Genomic DNA, 25,347 nt, shown 5'->3' on the forward strand with positions numbered 1-25,347 from the left:
CCCAAATATATTATTATCTACCTTTCTTAGATTAATAATAGCCTTCTTTACAGCCTGTACAACTAGATTCTAACGGTCATATGCAAGTTTTACTATTTTAATGGCAAGATAGGCAACTCATCGTTTCTTAAGGGTTTGGATAAGATCCTGAAGAGCACTTAGTTACACATTAAATTTCTTCAAGCTTAGTATTATCACTATCTATAAACTTTTCAAGTATCTAAAGCAGAGCATTCTATACAAAGAGAGTTGTATTCTTAACATCTTTTTTAATCTGCATTATAGAATGTTCCTTTTGGACACATTTTTTCACAAGACTAGTTTTTATATACAAATCCATCACACTCTGTAGCGCTTATTCCATTTATAAAAAATAACTACTGTTACATAATATAGATTTTCCTTATATATTTGCCTACTCACAATTAATAGGTAAATTTATACAATTGTTCTATAAGATTTTAAAATATTAGCTTGAGTGACAATCGCAGATACAATTTTTCAGCACTCTAGAGGAATGACAAGTTTTGCAAAAAGTAGAATTTATACCTTCATCGCAGCCGCTTATACAAGTGGAACATTTAGAGGAACTCCTTATTATATATACAATCCAAGAGGACATTTGCATATAAGTAGAAGGATCTTATGCTTTATATTCAACCAAATAAGAAGTACATTTATTTAGTAGCAACTTTACAATTTACAAAGATATCTGATTGCTTAGTTTATCTTGTAACGCTACTATAGCAATCTTTAATATATCCATTATCAATTAGAGTTGTTTTAAAATACTATTCATTAGCACATATTCTATTTATGATGTATATCAAATAAGGAGTAAATATTTCATAATCTTTAAAGATAGGCTTTGTATATAGCAAGATGCCATATAAAAATGTCGTGGCTTGCATACCACTTATTATGAAATAGATTTTTTAATTATTTATTAAAAAATCTAATTTTTATATTTTATAATAGAATAAAAATTAATAATTTAATTTATTATAATTTAAAAAATAAATAAATAATTTTTTTACATCAAAATTTTTAAATTTAGTTAAATTTGTGAAGTAAGTGGGGTAAACAAAATACAGGATTTAGGGATAATTTCTGTGGTGAGTGATTAAAAAAATAATTTAAATAGATTTAAGATTAAAATTATCAAGCATACATCCTCCCTTAAAATTGGGCTAAAATAAATAATTCCCTAAATTATCAAAGTATAAATTTTAATTTCCATAGTTAAATTGAATATTTTATTTAAATCATTTAACAAAAGCTTTAATCTTGAATATTCAGCTATTTATAAAAATAACTAAAATAAAATGAAGACTACCAAAGCAGCCATAAAATGCAAAAATATAGACTAAGTAATTTCTTATATCATAAATACAAAAATCAAATTAGCTTTCTTCATGACAAAAAGTTTCTTTTATCTAAGTCTGATTGGTCTAATCAAAAAAATTTATATCTGAAATTTTGGTAATATTTTTTGATAGATTAAATAATTAATAACTGATTCATTATAGCAATCAACAAAAGCATCATCAATAGCACATATTTTTTTTTATTTGTTTTAAAATAAAGCTAAATCTAAATTAGTAATTAGTAAATATTAAACATATGCTAAGTATTAGTAAATAATCCAAATCTTGAGAGTTTAATCCTTGATCTTAGGTAAATTAAATTAGCTTTCTTGATAAATGTTTACATTTAAAAAACAAATTACTTATTAAAATTAATATTTATCTACATTTTTAATATTTTTATATCTAAACAAAATTTATTCTTTATTAAAAAAAGTCACAATTAAATGGGAAATTAAAGTTCTTAAGATTTAATAAAAGGTTTATCAGGCTGTAAAAACCTTAAAAGCTTAACACTCAAATTATAGTAAATAAAAAAAATTAACCAATTTTATTAAATTGATCATTTTATTATTTTTATAGGTCAAATAATATTGGTGATCAAGGTTTTAAAGATTTTAAATCTTTAATGTCTAAATGTTTAAGTATTTAAAATATGATCCTTGACTTAAAGTATCTCAACTAATTTATTCTTTTCTTTTACAAACGAATAATTATTATAACAAGTTACAACTAAATAAGTGACGAAGGGGCTTCTTTTATAGGTTCTGGTTTAACTAATTACTTAGAAATTTAAAAATTATCACTTAATTTTAAGTAAAAAAACTTTTAATAATTAAAAATAGTTTTTCTATCTTCATTAATCTAGCCAATCTATTTGTCTATTTACTTTAAAAATTCTTTTGTTTTAAAGGTTTAATTAAATTGGAGACTAAGGAATTTAAGCGTTAGGTTAGGCTATTAGTAGTTGTTCAAATATTCAATCTCTAAAAATAATTTTATGGTACATAATTTAATTTTAAATTAAATGATTGATTGATTGATTTTTTTTTTTCTTTATTGCTTTTTTTAATTTTTTTTCCTAACTTTATTCTTGCAAAAAAAAAAGGGATAATAAATTTTAAGGTCCAGCTTTAGCTTAATTTTGTGATTAGATAAAGAATTGTTAGAATCTTTAAGAAATATAACTTGATGTAAGGTAAACTTCTTATTTTTAACAGATAAAATTAATTTAATTTTGAATATAAATAAATTTATTTACTGTTATATTAATATTAAATTTAATTTAAAAGAAAATGCAACGTAGATTCAAACACTTTATCTCTAGTTAGTGATTCGTTATCACAAATTAAAAATACTTCTGACTTAACTCTCTCTCTTGAGTAAATAAATACTAGCTAACATATTATCTATCAATTCTTTAGAAAGAATTATTGCAATTAATTTTTTTGTATTTATTTTAAATAATTTAAAATTAAAGACAAAATGGAATTTGCTAAATTGGGTTATCTTCTCTAGCATCTAAGCTAATATTACTAAGCAATCTTTAAAGATTAACACTAGATCTAAGGTAAATTGATAATATTTTAATAACATATATTATTTTTTGAGTAAAAATTTTTAGAAGTTTTTATCATTAAAATTAATATTTATTAAAAGTTAAATGCTTATAGGTGAAACAGGTATTAATAGCTTATGTTAAGCTTTACCTAAGTATTCAAAGCTTTCTCACCTAACGCTCATCTTGATGTAAAATTCTAATGATTTTATTTAATTATTTATTTGAAAAAAAATAAATAAATAAATAATAAAATAATTTTTTCATATCTTAATAGCTATAGCAACTTAAATGCTTAGTGTGCTATTGATTTAGGTATTTCATTGGAAAACTGTAAAAATCTATAATCGATGTGTCTAAACCTTTTGTAATACTTTTAAGGACTTATTAGAAAATATTATTTAATTTATATTAATAATTAATAGTTAAATTAAAAATAAATTATATTTTTCAAAATTATAAGTTCTAATAATATCAATGACGAAGGAGCAAAGGCCTTAATTTCTTCGCTTAAAAATTGTGAGAAACTCAAAGTTTTGTAATTAACACTAGCGTAAAAATAAATAAAATATAAAAATACTTTTTATAAACTATTTAAAATTGTTATTTATAAGTGAATGTAATCTAAATGACTCATGTATCTCTTATATTGGCTCTCATTTAAAAAAACTCTAATCCCTTAACAATTTGGAACTCTGTTTATTGTAAAAATTTTATCTCATTTTTGATTGAATTTATTTTAATACATTTAAATTTTGAGTGTCTCTAAAACAAAACTCGTTAATTAATTATTGATTATTATAATATAGATTGAACAATTTGAGTATGCAGTCCTAGATGATATTAAAGAATTTTATCCATAAAATGCCTAGGTTGCTATGTAATTTGCTAGAGTTTTGAAGACATATTCTTAAATAAATAAATAACTATTCATAAATATTAAAAATTCTTTTCTTTATGTTCCTAAAAATAGATTAAAAATATAAACACATAGTTAGTCGTCCAGTTTATTTGTTAAATTGAAATTTTTTGTTAAAATCTAAAGAAGTAAGTTCTATATTAATGTAAAAAAATATATTTTATATTTAATTCATCTTTAATTTATCTTTTTTTAAAATTATTTTATGAAGAAATAAATATAATTTTAATTAACTATTTATTTATTTATTTTAATTTATTTTTGGATTTATTTATTTATTAGCAAGTTTGATTTTAATTGATATGTAAAAATGATGATTTGAAATACCCAAATATATTATTATCAACCTTTCTTAAATTAATAGTAGCCTTCTTTACAGCCTGTGCAATTAGATTCTAAGGGTCCTATGCAAGTTTTACAATTTTAATGGCAAGGTAGGCAACTTATGGTTTCTTAACGGTCTGGATAAGATCCTGAGGAGCACTTAGGTACACATTTATCTCCTTCAAGTTTAGCATCATCTCTGCAAACTGTGCAAGTATCTAACGTAGTGCATTCAGTACAAAGTGAGTTACAATCTTAACATATTTTTTAATCTGCATTTTAGAATGTTCCTTTTGGACATGTTTTTTCACAGGACTAGTTTTTATATACAAATCCATCACAACCTGTAGCGCATATTCCATTTTATAAAAAAAAACTACTTTTACATTATGTACATTATCCTAATACATTTGCCTAGTCACAATTAATAGGTAAATTTATACAATCGTTCTATAAGATGTTAAAATATTAGCTTGAGTTGCAATCACAGACACCATTTTTCAGCACTCTAGAGGATGAACAAGTTTTGCAAGAAGTATAATTTATACATTCATCGCAGCCGCTAATACAAGGCGAACATTTAAGAGGAGCTCCTTATTCTATATAAAACCCAATAGGACATTTGCATGTCTGAGTAGAAGGATCTAAATATGAGTTGTATTCAACAAAACAAGAAGTACATTTAGTAGGATCTTCCGGCATGCAAGTACGACATTACAAGTTACAAAAGATATCTGATTGCTTAGTTTATCTTGTAATGCTATAAGAACAACCGTTAATATACTCATTATCAATCAGAGTAGTTTTAAAATACTATTCATCAGCACACATTCTATTTATGATATATATCAAATAAGGAGTAAATATGTCATAATCTTTAAAGATAGGCTTTGTATATCTTGGCATCAGATTCATTTAGATAAATTTAGTAACCATGCAAGTACTTTCATCCATTTAAAATTAGTAAATCTCTCTTTTGTGGTCTTTAAAATTTGCTAAGAAGTATCCTTGGTAGAACTATTGTAAATCTTCTAGATCTTCGCCTAAAAAATCTTTGTTTGTATTTTGAATTTATATCAAAGGCTTCTATGAACCATTGCAGTAAAGAAATGTTTTAGCGCCTTATACAATCAGTGCTGAATTGTACTCAGGAATTTTACTTACACTATTATAGTCACCAAGTACATTAGTATTGACTGTTTTACTTACTGAATCAAATTTAGCTAAATAAAATGTCTGCCCTACAACGTTAAGGACAAATGTGTCTTCGTTTGAATTTAACTAAATGCACTTTACAAACTTTTATCCAGATTTGTTTTCAATAAAATTACCACTCACTAAGAAATATTATTTTGAACTGCTTAGAGTACTTTATAACATTATAAAATTTGGGCAAAAAGCATATTCTAACATTTTAGGATCTTTATTTATCAACTAGAGTTAAGCTGGGTCATCTTATTTCTAAATCGATAATTTTCCTAAGAAGTTAGAAAAAGTAGAATCTGTCTTTGATCCAGCTTTGACTGTGTAGAATATAAACTCATTTTGCAAATAAAAATTAAGTACTTAGCAATCCTTGAATTAGTTAGGATTACAGAGATTATCATTGCTAAGATTTTACACTTTGGTCATATAAAATTCCTAAAGCATATTTTTAATATCTGCTTGTTTTTCTAAACTAGCTTAATATCCTAATTCGCCAGAAACATAATCAATTTTCCATCCCTCCTAATTATGCTTCAGCTCTCTTGTTAAATAATAAATATTTTTTAGCTATTCTCGAGATTGTCTGTTTTGAGAAAGAACTCTTATAGCAAGGGTTAAATAGTTAGTCTTAGAATCTTCTAACTAAAATACAAATCTAACGTTTCCACTTTAATCTATTTCGTATATTTTTTAGAACTTCGTGTAAGTATCAATGCAAATTAAATTCACCTTAGCTTAACCATCTATTTGTGTTTAATAATGATAGATATATTAGCAAGAAATGATTTTGCTCTTGAGCTATACCTATTCACAAAAAACTATTTTATTTATTGTAAAACAGCAAATAAGAACAAATAGTTTAATTATTAAGTTCATTAATTTTTAGTTTACTTGATTTTTTATTAAACAATTTATTCTTTTAAAATGTAAATTAAATATTAATTTTCTTATTTAATTTAAATCAATTGATACAAAAATTTTCCCAAAATAAGAGAAATGAAAAAAGATAAATTTATTGTATTGTTTTAGAGTCTATAAATAAATAAATTTCTTTCAAATATTCTAAAAATATTTAAAAGATAAGTTTAATAAAATTTATTAATCAAATAGAAGTATTTTATTATTAAATTAAATCTTTTAAATATAGTATAGCTAGCTAGCTACTCCATCTAGATTTCTAAATTTCATAATTTAATATTTCAATTAGCCAGCAACTTAAAAATATTTTAAAACTAATTATTTAAAATAAAATACTATTAAATGTAAGATTGACAATATATAAAAAATAAAAGTAAAACTAATTTCAAAAATAGTTCAGGTTATTTTTATTTTTATATATTCTAAATAAATAAATAAAATTAGTAATTTAGAGATTCATTATTATTTAATTAATTTTATTTTCAAATCTATATCAAAGTAAATTATTTTTAAAATGTCTTATTGCTAAGTCTTCTATTCTAACATACACTTGAATTATATTTACTATTATAGAATATTTTATAGTTTCTTTGCCTCAAATAAATCTAAACAAGCCTTGGTATGAGGAATATTAAAATAAAAATAAAAATTAAACAAACAACTATATTAATAATAATAAAAAATTTTAAATTGATAATTTTAAATGAATAAGAAATAAAGTATGTTTTTCGCTAAAAATCAAAAATAAATTTTTGGATTTTAATATTCTTGTTGAAAATTTAATTTTTCTATTAATGTAAAATCAATTCAAAGATATTTATTATACATAAACTTCATTTTTTAAATTCCAAAAAAAATAAATTATTTATAAAGATTTTTTATTTTAATATTAATAAATCAACACAATATTTTAAGGAGATGAAAATTATATTTGAAAATATTTTAGGAATTAAAGTTAAAAATGAAAATTATTGAAATTATTGTTAAAAAAAATAAATCAAATGAAAATAAAAATTAGAATATCTCATAAACTGATTCCTTAGTGTAGTGGTTATCACGTCAGTCTAACACACTGAAGGTCCCGAGTTCAAACCTCGGAGGAATCATTTTTTTAATATAAAAAAAATCCTAATTATAAATTAATTAAAAGAAAAGATGTGTTTTAATATCAAAATAAATTTTCGAAAAATTTAATCTGTTGATTAATAAATCATTTTTTTGCTAAATAGTTTTAAGTGGCCAACTTTTAAATTAATCATTAATGCACTATTAAAGAAGATATAATATTTACAATTAATACTTTTACTGAGCATCATCAAATGATTGCCCAAAATAGATGGAAATTAATCCAATAAATTTAATTTAAAATATACTATTAGATTGATATTAATTATTATTTTTAAATTTTTATTTTAAACTATTTATCAAAATAAATACTCACTTGCTTACTTACTTAGCTCAGATTGCTTTTAGTGAATTCTATCTAATTTTTGTTAATTTTATATATTTTTTTTATTATTTAATTTAAATTTGATTGCTTTATCATTCCAAATAAATATATTATTTATTATTGTGAATTATTTTCATTTAAAATGAATTAATTCAAATGAATATCTTTATTATATTAATAAAAATATTTTAGTTTAAATCTGAATGAGGTTTTATTATCTGTATCTCATCTCTTGTACCGAAAACATATTTTTATTTTAATCATAATCTTTGGAATCAATATATAAATAAATACATCATATTTTATAATAATTTAATTAGAGGAATGTCTATTATAAGTGCTTATTATTTCCTTTTTTAAAATATTCCCACTTTTAAACTGCTCTTTATAACAAATCTGATTATTGAGTTTTTGCACTTTAGGATTTATTTTGATTCATCATAAAGTGCTTATTAGTTAGTGATGCAGTGCACAATCAAAGTAAACTTTAGATTAAATTTAGTTTTTTGACAATAAAACATGACAAAAAATTGAATTTATATCAAAATATTCCCACTTTTAAACTGCTCTTTATAACAAATCTGATTATTGAGTTTTTATACTTTAGGATTTATTTTAATTCATCATAAAGTGCTTATTATTTCCTTTTTTAAAATATTCACACCTTTAAACTGCTCTTTATAACAAACAAAAAAATCTGATTATTGAGGTAAGTGTTTATCATCAATCTTACAAGCCTTCATAAAAATTTGAAAAACTTAGCTATATTATGTCCTAATCTAATAACTTTTCATATATTTTTTATTTGAATCTTATTTTAAAAATTGGAATCATTCTTAGTTGAAAGATCATAGAGCTAAGTTTTCACTTTTTAAATGTCAGTTTTAATCTATTTAGAATTATTATTTTGTATAATTTGAGTTTCTTATAAAAAATAATTTAATTCTTTAATTACAATATCTTCATTTAATTCAGAAGGTATTTAAATAATTTGTTTGGAGAACAAATAAGAATAAAAATATTTTTCCATATTTTCTACAATTTTTTATTCTTCGATATTTATCCAAATAGGTTATAATTTGATATTTACTTTTAAAAGATCCTTTCTAGCATTTTCAATCTTATATTTGTTTACAATTTCATTTATTGAATTCACAATTTCTTTAAATTTTAATCTTATTTTTTCTTAATTAAGCTATTAAGTATTTTCTACATCTTTTAAAAACAGTTTTTCTAAAAATTTTTTTTCATAGCGATCAATTTTCCAGCATCTTCCTTCAGGGACTCCTCGATCCAATTAGTTATTTTGAAAGTCTCCTTAGTGTTTACTATTTATATGGTTATAAAGAGAAGATAACTCTGTATAGAATTTTCCACACTGACAGCTAAAAAAAGGCAAGACTCTAGTTTGCTTTTTTTTTAAATTTACCATTTTATTTAATAAAATTAATTAATTAATTAATTAATTTAATTAAATTTTATTAGCTAAAACTTAAACAATTTTTAAAGAAAAAAAAAAGAATATTGTTAGAATATTTGTAAAAATCCGCTTCAAATAAAAAATTATAAACTTTTAAATTTGATGAATTCAAATATTAAATTATATCAATATGAAAATATTCTACATTTAAATAATTATCAAAATGCTGACATATAAAATAGTAATAACACCTATTAAAAAGTCAAATTATCCTTAAGGTAAATAAATTCTTTAAAATAGTTCATGAAAAATAAACTTATTATTTAATGAAAGAAATACTCCGCTTGTTTAAAATTAATTTTAAAATATTGGAAAGAAGATATCTTTATTACAGAATCTATAAGACTTGGAGTTAGATTTTGAGTAATTTATTTATTTACAGTTAAAATAAAACACTTTTATTTTTATTCTTTCTTTATTTACAAATAAATACTATATTTAAAATAAAATACTTTTAAAAAAAAACTCTTTTTTTAAAAATTCTTTTATTTTTTTCTACTTTTAAACAAAATCATCCAGATTTAAATTAATTTCCTTATGTTTGCTCTCTAAAATGCATCCAAAAAAATTAATATGTCAATTATTTAAATTATTAGGACGAGTTCTTCTATTAATAGTGAGAGACTTAACATATTGATGGAGTCTGCCTAATATTGCTAAAATCTGAGACATTTAAATTTAAATTTATGGTATTTTATTGTTAGATTGTCAAATTAATAAAGAGAATTTATTTGAATAGTAATACGTATATCGATGACGAAGGTTTATCAAATATGAGATATAAGATGATTCCATTTTACTATTTAGAAAGCTTTTATTTAAATATTGGGTAAGCTAATAAATTTAAAAACGGCTATTTTTTTTAAGTTATATAAGAATTAACTAGATATCAGACATAGCTGCACTTTATATTTCCTAAGGTTTGATTTAGCTCAAAAATCTCAAGAGAGTTACATTGATTTTAAGGTAGTTGGAAATAGACAAAACATTTATTTGATTAATTATTTTATTTATATAAGCGATACTCAAATAAGAAGACAAGGAATATCTTTAATATGCTAATCTCTAACATGGCTACAACTTTAAAGCATAGACTTAAATTTTAAGTATTGTTATAAAAATAATCGAAAAGCACTTTTTAACTCAATATTTATATAAATAAGACAATTGTAGATTAATTCTAATGCGATGTTAGGTCTATTTGAGGGTCTAAGTAATTATTTTTTCCTACAGTAGTTATCAATAAATGTAGAGTAAATACCAAAAACCATATTAATTTTTTATCTTTTGTTGATTTATTTTAAAGTAATAATAGAATAATTGATAATGACTTAATAATTCTATTCTAAGTATTATCAAAACTTCCTCTAATAAAAATTGTTAATCTTAGCGTGATGTATTTAATTTTTCTTTTCTTCAAATAAATGTATTGAAAATTTGTTTCATAGTTAAAATAAATTGGAAGGACATTTTCTTATTTAATTACCTGATTTATTAACTTTAAGCAAAGTCACAATTTTTAGCTTAGACTTAAGGTAAAATAAATGCTTCAAAACTAAAAAAATAAAAAAAAATTTTTTTCAAGGTAAAATAGAATTTAAAGTGATATAGCCTCCAATTTTGTATAGAACCTAACAAAGACAAAAGCTAAAATTTACAAATTTTTGATTGATTTAAGGTAAAAAAAATAATAAAAAGCTTTATTTATTTTAAAACAATTTTTAATAAAGATTAAATTTTGAAGGTGACTTTTAATAAAATCCAAAAAGAATACAAATACTCAAGAAAATGATAAGGTGTCTAGAATATACTATAAAGGTTTGAAATTTAACTTAATTCAATAGATAGATAGATAATTTGATTTATATAGATCAATGATCTTAAAATAATAATATTATATATATATATTTATGTAATTATTCTTCTTTTTTTAAAATTAACATTCTAAACTAAAAAATTATTTTAATTAAAAAAAATATTATTTAATATTCTAAAATTATTTTAATTTAAAAAAAATAATTTTCTACATCATTCTAGCATTATAAAAAATATTGTAGTCTTTTCTTCTAACTTCTTAGAATATTGTAAAATGATGTAGTCAAATATTCTAACTAAATTCTTAGAATCAGTTTGTTTTTCAAATAATAGGATATATTCTAAATAAAATATTGCAGTTTTATCTTCTAAATTTCTTATTAGAATTTTTAAAATGATGTAAATAGTCTAATATTCTAAATTCTTATAATCAAATATTCAAACAATAGGATATATTCTAAATAAAATATTGCAGCTTTATCTTCTAAACTCTTAGAATGCCATAAAATGATGTAGTCAAATATTCTAAATTCTTATAATCAATTATTCAAACAATAGGATATATTCTAAATAAAATATTGTAGTTTTAATTTCTAAATTTATTATTAGAATATTAAAATGATGTAGTCTAATATTCTAAATTCTAATAATCAATTATTCAAATAATAAGATATACTCAAATTTTGCAGTTTTATCTTTTAAACTCTTAGAATATTCTAAATTATGTTAATTATTAAAATAATATTAAGTAATTATTCTAAAAATGAATAAAAAAGCATTATCTAAAATCTTAGAATTAATTATTCAAATATTAGGATATATTCTAAATAAAATATTGTAGTTTTATCTTTTAAATTGCTCTTAGAATATTTAAAATGATGTAAATAGTCTAATATTCTAAATTCTTATAATCAATTATTCAAACAATAGGATATATTCTAAATAAAATATTGTAGTTTTATCTTCTAAATTTATTATTAGAATATTTAAAATGATGTAGTCTAATATTCTAAATTCTAATAATCAATTATTCAAATAATAAGATATACTAAAATTTTGCAGTTTTATCTTTTAAACTCTTAGAATATTCTAAATTATGTTTATTATTAAAATAATATTAAGTAAATATTCTAAAAATGAATAAAAAAGCATTATCTAAAATCTTAGAATCAATTATTCAAATATTAGGATATATTCTAAATAAAATATTGTAGTTTTATCTTCTAAGTTCTTATTAGAATATTTAAAATGATGTAAATAGTCTAATATTCTAAATTCTTATAATCAATTATTCAAACAATAGGATATATTCTAAATAAAATATTGTAGTTTTATCTTCTAAATTTATTATTAGAATATTAAAATGATGTAGTCAAATATTCTAAATTCTAATAATCAATTATTCAAATAATAAGATATACTAAAATTTTGCAGTTTTATCATTTAAACTCTTAGAATATTCTAAATTATGTTTATTATTAAAATAATATTAAGTAAATATTCTAAAAATGAATAAAAAAGCATTATCTATAATCTTAGAATAAATTATTCAAATATAATATTGCAAATTATGTTTTATTATTAAAATCATATTAGGTAAATATTCTAAAAATGAATAAACGAGCATTTTCTAGATTCTTAGAATCAATTATTCAATTAATAAGATATTTTCTAAAATATTGTGGTTTTATCTTCTAAATTCTTAGAATATTGTAAAATAATGTAGTCTGTCTAAGCTTCTAAATTCATAGAATAAATATAAATTGAATATATTTTAAATTATTTTAGTTTATAATTTTATTTTTTAATTTTCATTATTTAGTAAGTTTAAAATATAAAGACTACATTAAATAAATTTCAATATTTTAATTATGAATATTAAATTTCATAAGTAAAAATAATTTAAATAAATGTATTCTTTTTTTTCGTTTGAATACAACCAATCTTTGGTAATTTTATTAAATTATCAGTAATATCAAACAATTTTTAAAATAAATTAGGATATTTCAAACAAATTTTACAATTCTAATATTCTAAATTTTTATTTTTTAAAATCTAAAAAAAATAAAAACTTTTATCTTCTTTGTATTCAAAGGATATTTAAAAAGCTATTCAACATTCTGAAAATATTTTATATTTATAAAAATATATTTTTTATTATGACATACAATAATATCATAGTGAAATTAGAATATTATATTCTAATATTTTGAGATCAATAATAAGGTATTATCTTATAAATCAAAATTTTTATAATCATAAACTATAAAAAAATAAATAATATTGAAAATGCATGCACTCTTTTTTATAGTTCACTAAGATGATTTTTAGCTCAAAATAAAATTTTAACTTTAAACTTTGAATTAACTAATAATTTTTTTAATTTAATCATAAATAAATTATGAACATCTATTTTAAATAAAAAATTAATGATAAAGAACAAAATTTCTATCAAATTATTGCAGTTAAATTATTTTAATAGCTCCTTGAAAGTTTTCTAATAAATAATTTTAAAATTACTAAAAAATAAAAAATTTTAACTTAAAAAGTAATGTGAAAAAATATTTATTCTTCAATAATAACAGATCTGATTCCTTAGTGTAGTGGTTATCACGTCAGTCTAACACACTGAAGGTCCCGAGTTCAAACCTCGGAGGAATCATTTTTTATTAAATTCAAAAAATTATTAATTTAAATATGATAAAATAAAAATAATTTTGACTAAAAATGAAATATTTTATCTAAATATATTTATTTATTATCGCATTTTATTCTAAAATAAATCTAATTTTAATAGCTTATTATGGAAAACAAAATTCTTTATTTTTTCTGCAATTAAATATAAGTTAAAACGCTAAACAAAAATCCTTACATACTTTACATTTTATCAATAATAATATATTAAAAAATTTCCTTTTAAATTAAAAAAAATTGTTAAATTTGTAATTGAGAATAATAAACATTTTATAACAAAAATTCAAAAAAAGAATATTATTCATTTTAAAATCTTAATTATATGCTTACAAGTGTAATTTATTTAAAATTTTGTTAGATATTCTAAAAACTTCAAATTGTCTACTTTTGAAATATGAACTAGATAACTAAAAACTTATTTTAATTGATTTTCTATTCATTGTGTTCATCATTTTTTGTATTGAAATAATTTCTAGAAAAATATTTAAGAAACATTTTAAATAAGAAATAAAATTGCAATTTATAATGAATATCCTATATAAATTTTACTTTTATATTTTTTAGAATAGATAAATTTATCTAGTTTATCTTGCTTACGTAAAATTATTTATTACATTTAAATTTTAAATTATATCATTTAATAGAAGTTGATTAAATGCCGATCAAGAAAAAGTTCAAATCGTATTTTTAATTTGTTGCCAGAATTTAATAATATTTACTATTTTTTTTACATAAGATCAAAAAAATTTAAATTAACATAACATTTCCTAATTCACATCAACTGATTTTTTATTGCATATCAGGTGTTTATTTTTTTCTATTTTAGTGTTGATAAGTAAATATTTTTAAGGAAATACTATTTCATTCTAGCTAGCTAGATAAATTTTAATAAATACTTGCGATATGACGATTTATTATATCAATTTAGTATTACATCAGTTTTTGTTCATATACCTATGTGCGTGTTAAAAGTAATAGAGTAATGACACTTATGTGATTATATTGCAAATTTAATTAAAAATATTAATTTTTAATTTGTCTATGATTAAAAATTACTCGACAACAAATTTATTTCTAGCTGAAAAATATTCATTCATTGACTTTAAATGCGTACTAAACCTTACATGAATTATCTTGACTCTTTTAAGTGCAAAAGCTCTATATTTATATAATAAATAATAAATAAATAAAAGCTTTTCAAAAATTAAAAATTTAATCAGAAAGTTAGTAAGCAATCAAGCAAGCAAGCAAGCACACATTTTCAAATAACAAATAAATACATTTAGATAGTTAATAAAATGGAGTAATAACACGAAGTCAAGATTTTAACTGAAATAAAGAATGTTAGTTGGTTCCGTTTGGTGGACAACAATAAATAATTACTTTCAAAAGGAGTATTTAAGATCTGCTCTCTTTCAGAATAGAATATATACTATATTAACTAAGATGATTTCTATTTCACAATCTAAAAACAAATCCCTTTCATTAGTGTTTAGTTCTAGACTCATAAGACTTACATATTCCCTCACATTGAGAATGGATTTAATGCCATTTGTGTTGAATTAGATGAAGAAGTTATAACTCAATTAGATATAATTCTTTCTAATGTAGCCACCTTTCTTACAAAGGATCTATTAGATCATCAAGATGAAACATTGAGAAATTCTATCAACACTCACTGTGTTTCTATCTTTGAAACACCCTTGATTGATGATAATTAAACCCTTCACTATATCAAGAAGGGTGGTGATATTCTTAAGAACGGTTTTGTTTGGCTAGGAAAAGCTGCTGCCACCGGAGTCAATAAAGCTGGAGAATACATTGGTTCTAAAATATCAAGCACTAAAAAGGTTGAAGTTTCATAAGAAACAAAGGAAAAATTCTAAAAAATTAAAGATACCACTACTAAAACAGTTAGCATTAGTGCTGGATTTTTATCTGCTGTCTTGGAGCCAATGGTTGATGCCACCTCTAAATATGTTAAATGTAATTAATAGATTTTAATATTCAATTATTTATGTTGAGTTAGTTATAAAGACTATTTAGGAATTTAGAAATTTAGAAAATTATAGAATCAAATTTTCTGTAAAATATCTAAAGAGAATCATCAAAATTATTAATATTTAATACAAATATGTATGTATGTATTCAGCAATAATTTATAATTTTAAAATAATAGAAATCAATGAGAAAATAGACAATGGCGACAATGAAACTCTCAAAAAGATTAAGAAGATAGGTGGAGCCACCTTAGACGCTACAACTGAAGCATTATAAGGGCTAGGAAAAGGTGTTTGCGAAGTAGGTAAATCTCTTGGTGATAACACTCGTAATATAGTAGAAAAAAAATATGGAGATGATGTAACTAATACATTCTTAGGATAAAATGACGAATAAAAATAAAAAGAATCACAATAAGGCTATACCTAATTGAACTAAACTGAACACACAAATTTAGAATGAAAATTAAACAATTTCATTGAGAATTTAAATAAATATTGAATCTAATCTATATATAATAATGAATTTTAAATTATTTTGTTGTTTTATTTTATATCAAATATTCTATTTTACATCATTTAAGTTTTATTCTCTGAGTATCATCTAATTCTTTAATTATTTTTGCTATAAAATAACTTTATAAGTTATTTTTTTATGAATGAAGAATTAAATATCATTTTTTCTTTTCATTATATCTAAGTAAAAATTATTTTCAATTCTTTATTTGCAAGATAAAAGCATAAACTTCTTCTCTATTTCAAAGAAGTTTAAGTTAATATTTAAAAATAAACAAAAAAACTTTTTATAATTGGTCCAGTCAAAGCTGATTTGTATTTCATAATTTTCAAAAAATAAATACTAATTAAATTAAATAAATTGAATTTTATTGACATTCAAAGCTTATTCTTAAAATTTAAAAATTCTTTCTTTATTTTATTTTTTAGTGCCTTTCTAATGCTTATGTACGTACTTTATTTAAGCTTGACTGTTACAATCTTTAATGAAAATTTTTTAAGAAGGAATTATCTACTAATAAGGATCCAATTCATAAAGATGTATGATGAAAATTAAAACTTTTAAAATAATTCCATAAATGATAAAAATTAAATTAATCCTTTTTAAAAGAAATTTACTAATTTAAATAATTAAAATGTAAATTTCTAAGCTGACTTACTAAGTTAGCTATAATTTAAATTAATAAGAAATTTAATTTTCTTCAATCAAAAATTAAAATTAAAATATTTTTATCCACTTTTTCGTAATGGAATAAAGCTCGAATCCTATTCAAATAACATATAGGGATTATTATCTGTACTAGCAAAATACAGTAATTTCTTAATTTTAGTTAGAAATAAACATTTTCCTCAATTAGATTCTCAAGATAATTTATTTAAAATAAAATTAGTTTATTAACAGAAAGAAAAATAAGCTAATAAAAGAATTAAAATACAAATTAATTATGGAAGAAATGTACTTAAAGTCTTAAATTTTGAATGAATCAATGAATAAGTAATTTTAATATATTTTAATAGTCTATATAAAAGTTTATAATGAATATTTTTATTTATTTATCTATTCATTATTAGTTCTTTAGAGTTAATTTTTCTTAACTATTTCTCTATATCTTGTGTTGTACTGCTTATAAATTTTTTTTAACTCTCTCTAGATTTGTAGAAGTAGTTTCTGGTTAATTTTAGAATATTTCTAAGGCTTCTTTTATATACATTTCAGCAAGCTCATATTCACGGAGTTCAGAAGTTACAGTGCTAATTTATAATTTAATAATGATAAATATAAAGAGTTCAATAAATTTAAAAAGAGAATATAAAAATACCCTAAATTATTGAGAGTTTATGCTACTGAAGGATCTTTTTCTCCTAATACTTTTTTCTATATCTTTAACAGATCTAAGAATAACTATTTTGACTTTTAAAAATTTTTTGTTCCAAAAACTGATTAAGCATAATTGTTGTGTGTGAGTATCGTGCTTTTGTGCTCTTCACCAAGACAGTCGACTTTTAATTTGAACGATTTTTTGTAATCTTCGCAAGATTTAATTACATCAAGCTTAAATCTATAACAATCTCCTCTTTAATTTAAAATGTTAGCACAAGAAAGCTAATCTATTGCTTCAACTCTTCCTATCTTATTTTCATAAATCTCTATGGCATGGTTTAAGTATTCTATTGCCTCATCATATTATTTTAAGGTGTAATAGCTCATGCCCAAGTTATTATATGTATTAGCAATTTATTTTTGGATTTGAACTGAATAGTCATTGTTCTCTTTTTAAGCTTCTAACTTTAGTTTTAACGAGTTTTTAAAGTGGACGATTGCCTCATCGATCTGCTTATTTCTTCTATAAGCTTCTCCTAACTAAATTGAAGTTATATTAAAAATGGCTTAATATATTTTGATTTAAATATACTTTAGCTTAATCCAAAAAGACTTTAATTGCTAAATAAAATTTATAATAATTCAATTGAATTTATTTTATTTACGTTATTAATGCGATTGGCATAAGATGTTTTTAGAGAAGGATCGTTTCCATATTCAGGTACTTTTAGCAGCTCTTCAAAAATTTATAAAGAATGCTTGAATTTTTCAATTGCAGTAGGAATATTATTTGAAAAATAATAAATAAGTCCTAAAGAGTCAAGAATTTATGATTGGTTTTTATAATCAAGTACGTTTTGAGAGTGTTATATCTCTTTGTATGCCTCCTCAAAGTAAAATATAGCATTCTAAAAATCTTTTTCTTCATTGTAGAGATTACCTAAAGTGAGATTAATAAAATAAACAGGGTTCGAGTTAATGAATTTTTGAGTTCCGTCTTTAGAATTCCATTCATTCGTTTCTATAATTTCTTTAATATTTAACCTTTTTGTCATCTCATAGGCTGACTTTAATTCTTCTATAGCTTTCTAACGTTGCTTTACATTCGTATAAATACTACCAATATAAACTTTGTTTGAGAAAATTAGTTTAATATTATTTTCTTCATCATGTAGTGCCAAGTTTTATGATTTTTGATAAAGCTCTAATGCTTCATTATAATTTTAATTCAAATAGCAATGCTTAGCTTTATCAGCCACACTTATAGGGTCATTTTCATCATAGTTTTTAGAAATATATGAACTGTTGCTAGTAAGGCTTGTATTTGATTAATTATTCTAAAGCTATTTAGTTGGTGATTGCAAATTAGATGAAATTTATGGTGCTTTTTCCTAAATGTTACCAGTATCTGACACAGATTTTGAATTATTTTATGCTATTTGAGATTCTTTTTTTTCTTATTATGGCTTATCAAAATAATCTGAATGAGCATCTTTCTAACTTTCGTTATTATGCTTAGCTATACTCTCATTAGCACTCTTTCTTGCATTAAAAGATTAATTTCCAACCAAAGTGTTGTTCATCAAAGATGCATTTACTGTAGTATTTAAACCTTTAAAAGTTGTTTTTGATAAGTTTGTAGTATTCAAAGGATCGTATCCACCTAACCTTTTCACAACTACTGATATTGTTTTCGGTAAATTATCGTGAAATACATCTCTAAGCCAAGCTATGCATTATTCTAAATCATCTTCTTTTGAATTTTTATTCAATTAAAATACTTCAAGAACGCTAGATCCTTATGAACTCATTAATTATAGAGCTAAATTTTATATTTTAATATTGAGTTATCAGTTGATTCCTTTTTTCTTGATGCTTCCTAATGAATGCTTATATGTAACTATGTTTGAATATTTATCGATTTTTTACTTAATTACTTTTAATTGGTTATGAAACTCAAAAGTTATAATTATTGTTGCTCTATATAAATAGATTGAATATCTAGTTATATAAAATCCAAACTCATAATTTAATTAAAAAATAATCTAATGCACTTTATATAAAATTTTTAAGAATATATCATAATAAAACTTCTATATACAAGCAAATTTCTAATAACATCATTTATTGAATAACTAAATATTTTATAAGCAATTCAAAGAAATTTAGGCAATATAAAGAAAAAAATTAAGTTATTTTTTTATTAAATTTTTTATTAGATTTATATTTAGGATATATTTTACAATATTTTTTATAATATCATTTTAAAACAAACAACAAATTTTGTATTCATTCTCATTTATTAGTTAAGTTAAATTTCAATTAAATTTATATTTTAGATTATTATTTTTAAAGCAATCAAATTATTTTTATTCATTCTATTTATTAAATAAATCAAAAGTCATTTAAATTAATATTTCATATTATTATTTTTTAAAACAAGCGAAATTTTCTTTTTATTCTAATTTTTGAATAAATTATATGTCATTTTTAATTTTACTTAAGAGCAAATAATCAAGAAGTAATTTATAAAAATATATCTTCTCATAAAATAAATTTTTCTATTAAACCAAATACTTGGTAAAGTTAATAATAATATTTTTAAAAGAAAAAAAGTTAAAAATAAGTAATCCATATGTTCATTTATTAATTAAGTTAAATTTCATTTAAATTTATAATTTAAATTATTATTTTTAAAGTAAGCAAAATGTTTTTATTTATTTTCATATATTAAGTAAGTCAAATGTCATTTAAATTAATATTTCTTTTTATTATTTTTAAAGCAAGCAAAATGTTTCTTTTCATTCTCATTTATTGAATAAATAATAGTCATTTTTATTTTTACTTAAGAACAAATAATCAAGAAATAAGTTATAAAAATAGGTAAAATAATTTTGTTTTTCCATTAAACCAAATAAACTGATAAAGTTGATAATAAAATTTTTAAGAGAAAAAAAGTTAAAAATAAGTAATTAATGCAAATGATAAAAAACAATAAAAATATATAAATACCTTTTTTATTATAAACAAGATAAATTTGATATTTAGAGTTATGCTTTTATAGATTTAATTAATAGACATATAAATAAGATTATCATAGAATGCAAATGAAAATAATAATTAAAGAAATGCTTAAATTTTACAATCTCCATCCATTTAAACAATGAAGGTAAATTATGTAGATTGTAATTGACTATTTTTTATTCATCATGTAAATTATTGTTCAGATAACTGACTATTTTGGTTATAATTTTCAAATATTTATTGATACTGTATTAGTTAGTTCTTAAATTGTAATACTATAAATATTATAAATAGTTTCTTGGTTTTGTTTTGAAACACAAGAGCTTATTGTTTCATTTATTATTGTTTGTATTCTTTCCGTAAGAAGGTTGCTTCTGTTGGAATGGGCCAATATTAGAAGCTGGAGAGTTTTTATTTTAAAAATAGTTATTGATGCTTGTTTTAACACTGCTTTAAGTTGTTTTTGAAGGATTTACTATTTTTGTTATTGTGGGAGGGCCAGAAAAAATTTTTTCATAAACTTTTTATGCTGTGTCAAATTAGCTATATAAATGTAATTTAAATGCTTGTTTGTTGATTTCTCTGACATCTTTAACATCTTTCAATGATTTTAAGTAGGTAGTTAATGTTTTGAGCTCATCATCTTTTTTGTTTTCATAGAAAGGAATAATAGGAATACCATTCTCAATTTAGAAAGCAAAACTATATGCAGCATTATCCACAAGAACCATTTCACTCATGGCTCTATCAGCAAATATTCTTAAATCTTTAATATAAACACCTTAGGGAGTCATTATGCATTAATCTCTAAAGAATCTGTGATGAATGTACCTCTTGTGAGGATCTAAGTGATCTAAAACAGCTTTAGCATAAGAGCTGTGACTTGCAGTAAAAACGACTATTTCAAAATCTTAACTTAATTCTTTTAGCATCTCAACTGCATTAGGTCTTATGTTAATACCAGCCTAATTTAAAGGAAGTAATTAATTATATAAAGATAAAAAAAATGTATATAATTTACATCTAAAATCTCTCCTTAAGGGAATCTTATTGAGAGAACTACATCTGAAGGAATCGAAGCATTTTCGTTGCAATGTATAAGAGTCTCATCAAGGTCAAAAATGATTGTCTTTTTCCCTAATAATAAAAATTAAATTGTTTATTAAAAAATAAAGAAAAATGAAATATTCAAAGTAAAGAAGAATATAAAATAAGTTAATTTAGTTTACCTGGCTGCTTATTTTTAAGGAAAACCTTTTTCTATTAGAGATCATGAGGATTAGCAGGTCTTGCAAGTCCTGCATATTGAATACCTTGATAAGTTTAGAGGAAATGCTCTCTATATATCTGAGAGAAGTAATCTTAAGGAAGTGGAAGTCTGTAGCATTTTTCAATGCCTGGCATGTAATAATCTTAATGAATAGGAATTTTTGGTGTAACAGCTCTAGTGTTTACCTCTTAATCTGATTACTAGTTTTATCTGGAAGAGTTATTTAAATCTACATTATAATTACTAGGTTGTCTAGAATATCCGTTACCTCCGTTAGTTCTACTGCTATTTGTTTAGTTATTTTAATTTTGCTAGGCTGATTCATTTTTAGGAGTTAGTGATTGTTTACCATTTAAAATATCAGAATTTTCAAAAAATAAAAAGTTTTTATGCTTATTATCTTTGGTTGTGGATGGTTTTTAGTATGAAGGCATCCAATTACTTGAGTTACCAAGTGCTAAATTATAAGGTCTATTTTATTGCTAAGATGTCTAAAGATATCCACCTAAGCTTGTAGTAGATTTATACTCCTTTTATGCAGAAGCTGATCTTATTTATGCATTGCTGCTAACGGAATTATTGCTCTGGACATTCTAGTTTAATGCTCCAATTGTATTATTCTAATTTATAACTGTGCTATTTCTTAAGCTATTTGTAGCAGCTTTTGTATCTTTTTTATTATTGTTATTACTATTATTATTATTAGATTCATTTTTATTGTCTCCTTGATATGAAGCTATAGTGCTATCTTGCTAATCATTTGTACCACTTCTAGTAATCCCTTTAATTTTACTTCCTACTTGCTCTATGCTTTATAAAGCCTAGCTAATTAAATCATCTATATTTAAAAAACAAATTCTAAAATTCTGAATAATTAATGGCAAAATAATTTAAAAACAACTTCTTCTCAGTTTAAGTTTTAATTTGGATCAAAAATTTTTATTGATAACTAAAATATGAAATTCATTTTTGTTCAGTTTTTTACTATTGCTTTTAATTTTGTATTAATTTTAGCAATATTTTTTTATTTTCAATTAAAACCTATTATCTATTAAAGCTATTTAATTTCTTATTGATAAAATAACTAACTTCTTGATCAATCAATAAATAAATTTATTTATTTTTAATAAATCAAAGATATTTGGAAAATTTCAAATTAAAAATTCAGAGATTTAATTATTTATTTATTTTAATATTATCATAGCTCAAACAATAGCTAAACAGCTAAATAGCTCTTCTAAATTTTTGTTCAAAAAGGAACAGAAAATTTTAAATTGTTATTAAAGAAGAAGATTTTTTAACATATTTCTTTTTTTTTTGACTGTGAATTAAATTGCAATTTTATAAATATCTATTAATATTTTTTAAAAATATGAAATCTTGTTTATTTATTTAGTTGTTTACCTCCTCTATTTAGTTTTGATACATAACTGTTAAGCTGGCTCTTGCCATCCTAAGCATTACTAGATTAAGGATTTTAAGATTAGTTTCTAGGTGAATATGTTTGTTTTGTATAACTATTTTAAGAGAGAGGACTAGAATATCCTCCTGCAGGATTTGTAGATCTAGAGGTTGGCTCATAAGAATTTCTTAATTAATCAATTTATTCTTTCTTTTTTATTTAATTTTAAATCTAAGTTGTATTCATTGTTTTTAGTGTTGCATTCCTCCAATTTCTATCACTAGAAGGGGGCCTGTAAAACTGATTTTTAGTTAATAGAGCATTTTGCTACTATTGTTACATTTACTATATTTGCATCTACTACATATGTTAATATGCATAGGAATTCGTATTATCTTTTGTATTATTAATTAGCAAAGAATTGATTGAATTTGTTACTTATCCATTTTGTTGCTATTTATTAGTAAGTCCTATTTATGATTGTTAAAGCTGATTACTTGATGCAGATGAAGCGCCTTGCTAAATTTACTTATTTCCAAGCGCTTAAGCTGTATTGCGCTAAGAATTACTATTGCTATTATCGAAATCTTTGCTGAGCTTTTTTGAGTGAGGATTAACTAAATTATTCTACTGGTTTGAGCTATTTTGATTTGTTAAAGGGTAACTGTTTTCTTACATTACTTTTCCATTCCCATTACTATTGATAAGACTAGTATAGAGAGTACTACTTGAGCCTTTTGCTTCATTTTTATTTTGCTAATTATTCTTATCAGAGTCCTCTTCGCTATTAAAGAAGTTATTAACTTTTGTGCGGTTTGGTTTTTTGAACTCGTAGTAAGGAGAGGATGAATTTCCTTAACTTTATTGCTATTATTATGAAGATTAAGATTATGCATTAAGAGAAGAACTTATTCCCTAAGGAGAATTAGGAAATAACAATTTTGAATTGTTGGATTTTAGCAAATTTTATGTTGAAGTATTTTAACCGTTTCCATTACCTTAGTTATAGCTACTTTATCCCTTTTTATAAAATAACATATAAGCTACATATTACTGCTTTTAAAAATAGATATTATTTATTGATTTATTTATTTATTTACATTTGCAATTCTTTAAGTGTGGGTCGGGCTATTCAAAAATAAGGATTAAAAATCCTAAAAGAGCTTAGGCTGACCTTTAGGAGATTCTTTCTTATTTAAATTGATTGCACTAATTGAAGAAGATACTAACCCACTAGCATTATTCTGATTATTACCTAAGTTGGAAAATCCATTTAAAAATTCCATATTTGAACGTCCTAATACTTTAGGTTAATGTGAGTAAAAGTTAGTACTGCTGCTATTTTCATTTAATGTGCCTCCTCCAGAAGTATTTGACTAAGCACCATTCTAGTTTCTACTTGCTCCTTGGTTTAAATTATTAGATTCTCCTATTTATTTAAAAATTGTAAAATGTTATGCTTTTCGCTATTACACATTTTGGCTTGTAGTTTTTTAATAAACATTTATTATTATTTAAATGAAAACCACTTAGTGATCAAAAAATTTAAATATTTAATAAGATTAATTTAAGAGTTAAAGCTAACCTTTTGTAGTAGATGGCTGTAGATTGTTATAGAAATTGAGTGAATTTGTATTCTTCATGATCATTGTGTATGATCCTGCACCATTTCCTTAACTATTGCTACTAACTCCTCTCTATTAAGTGCTATTATTAGAATACATAGATAGAATACTCTTTATTTTTTAATTTTTTGTTTGAGTTTTTGATTGATTTAAAAACAGATAAATTGATCAATCAATCTTTTTTTTTTGCTTGTTTATTTAATTGATTGTCAAAGTAATTAACACTACTAACTAATTATATGTATATATACTATTTATTGATTCACTAACTAACTTTAAATAAAGAGTATTTATTGTGAGCTACTCTTATCAATGTAAATACTGTTTTTTTTTTATTAGTGAGTCAGTCAGTATTATGCTTGTCTTTTTCTTTTTTTATTGTATTTACAGAATCAATTTAACTATTAGCTACCTCCCTACCTACTTATTTTTTATTAAATTTCTAAATTATATTTCTT

The 25,347-nt window shown here is 21.9% G+C and overlaps 6 protein-coding genes across 6 annotated transcripts; 2 read left to right on the plus strand and 4 right to left on the minus strand. All coding sequences in view use genetic code 6, as the record gives it.

Moving 5' to 3' along the window:
* Positions 1-76: 76 nt before the first annotated feature.
* On the minus strand, positions 77-364 carry TTHERM_00123620 (hypothetical protein; the record flags this gene model as incomplete). The annotated part of the gene is made up of 1 exon (XM_001010859.1): positions 77-364. One exon carries the CDS (start codon positions 362-364, stop codon positions 77-79), a length of 288 nt encoding a protein of 95 aa, XP_001010859.1.
* A 1,449-nt stretch (positions 365-1,813) lies between these two features.
* Positions 1,814-3,542, plus strand: TTHERM_00123630 (kinase domain protein; the record flags this gene model as incomplete). The annotated part of the gene is made up of 10 exons (XM_001010860.4): positions 1,814-1,893; positions 1,950-2,039; positions 2,094-2,183; positions 2,281-2,370; positions 2,476-2,565; positions 2,660-2,749; positions 2,848-2,937; positions 3,027-3,116; positions 3,203-3,292; positions 3,389-3,542. 10 exons carry the CDS (start codon positions 1,814-1,816, stop codon positions 3,540-3,542), a joined length of 954 nt encoding a protein of 317 aa, XP_001010860.4.
* A 644-nt stretch (positions 3,543-4,186) lies between these two features.
* Positions 4,187-6,250, minus strand: TTHERM_00123640 (zinc finger, C2H2 type family protein; the record flags this gene model as incomplete). Its single annotated transcript, XM_001010861.2, has 1 exon — positions 4,187-6,250. The coding sequence occupies one exon, from the start codon at positions 6,248-6,250 to the stop codon at positions 4,187-4,189; it is 2,064 nt and encodes a 687-aa protein (XP_001010861.2).
* Positions 6,251-15,029: 8,779 nt separating this feature from the next.
* Positions 15,030-16,194, plus strand: TTHERM_00123680 (senescence-associated protein; the record flags this gene model as incomplete). Its single annotated transcript, XM_001010863.3, has 2 exons — positions 15,030-15,717; positions 15,911-16,194. The coding sequence occupies 2 exons, from the start codon at positions 15,030-15,032 to the stop codon at positions 16,192-16,194; spliced, it is 972 nt and encodes a 323-aa protein (XP_001010863.1).
* Positions 16,195-17,308: 1,114 nt separating this feature from the next.
* TTHERM_00123690 (tetratricopeptide repeat protein) lies at positions 17,309-19,379 on the minus strand (the record flags this gene model as incomplete). Its single annotated transcript, XM_001010864.1, has 3 exons — positions 17,309-17,498; positions 17,567-18,108; positions 18,234-19,379. 3 exons carry the CDS (start codon positions 19,377-19,379, stop codon positions 17,309-17,311), a joined length of 1,878 nt encoding a protein of 625 aa, XP_001010864.1.
* Positions 19,380-20,924: 1,545 nt separating this feature from the next.
* On the minus strand, positions 20,925-24,988 carry TTHERM_00123700 (NLI interacting factor-like phosphatase; the record flags this gene model as incomplete). The annotated part of the gene is made up of 6 exons (XM_001010865.1): positions 20,925-21,557; positions 21,614-21,729; positions 21,822-22,700; positions 23,267-24,284; positions 24,365-24,693; positions 24,850-24,988. 6 exons carry the CDS (start codon positions 24,986-24,988, stop codon positions 20,925-20,927), a joined length of 3,114 nt encoding a protein of 1,037 aa, XP_001010865.1.
* Between the last annotated feature and the right edge of the window lie 359 nt (positions 24,989-25,347).

The sequence above is a fragment of the Tetrahymena thermophila genome (assembly GCF_000189635.1).
Source record: "Tetrahymena thermophila SB210 genomic scaffold scf_8254752, whole genome shotgun sequence".
Lineage (NCBI taxonomy): Eukaryota > Ciliophora > Oligohymenophorea > Hymenostomatida > Tetrahymenidae > Tetrahymena > Tetrahymena thermophila.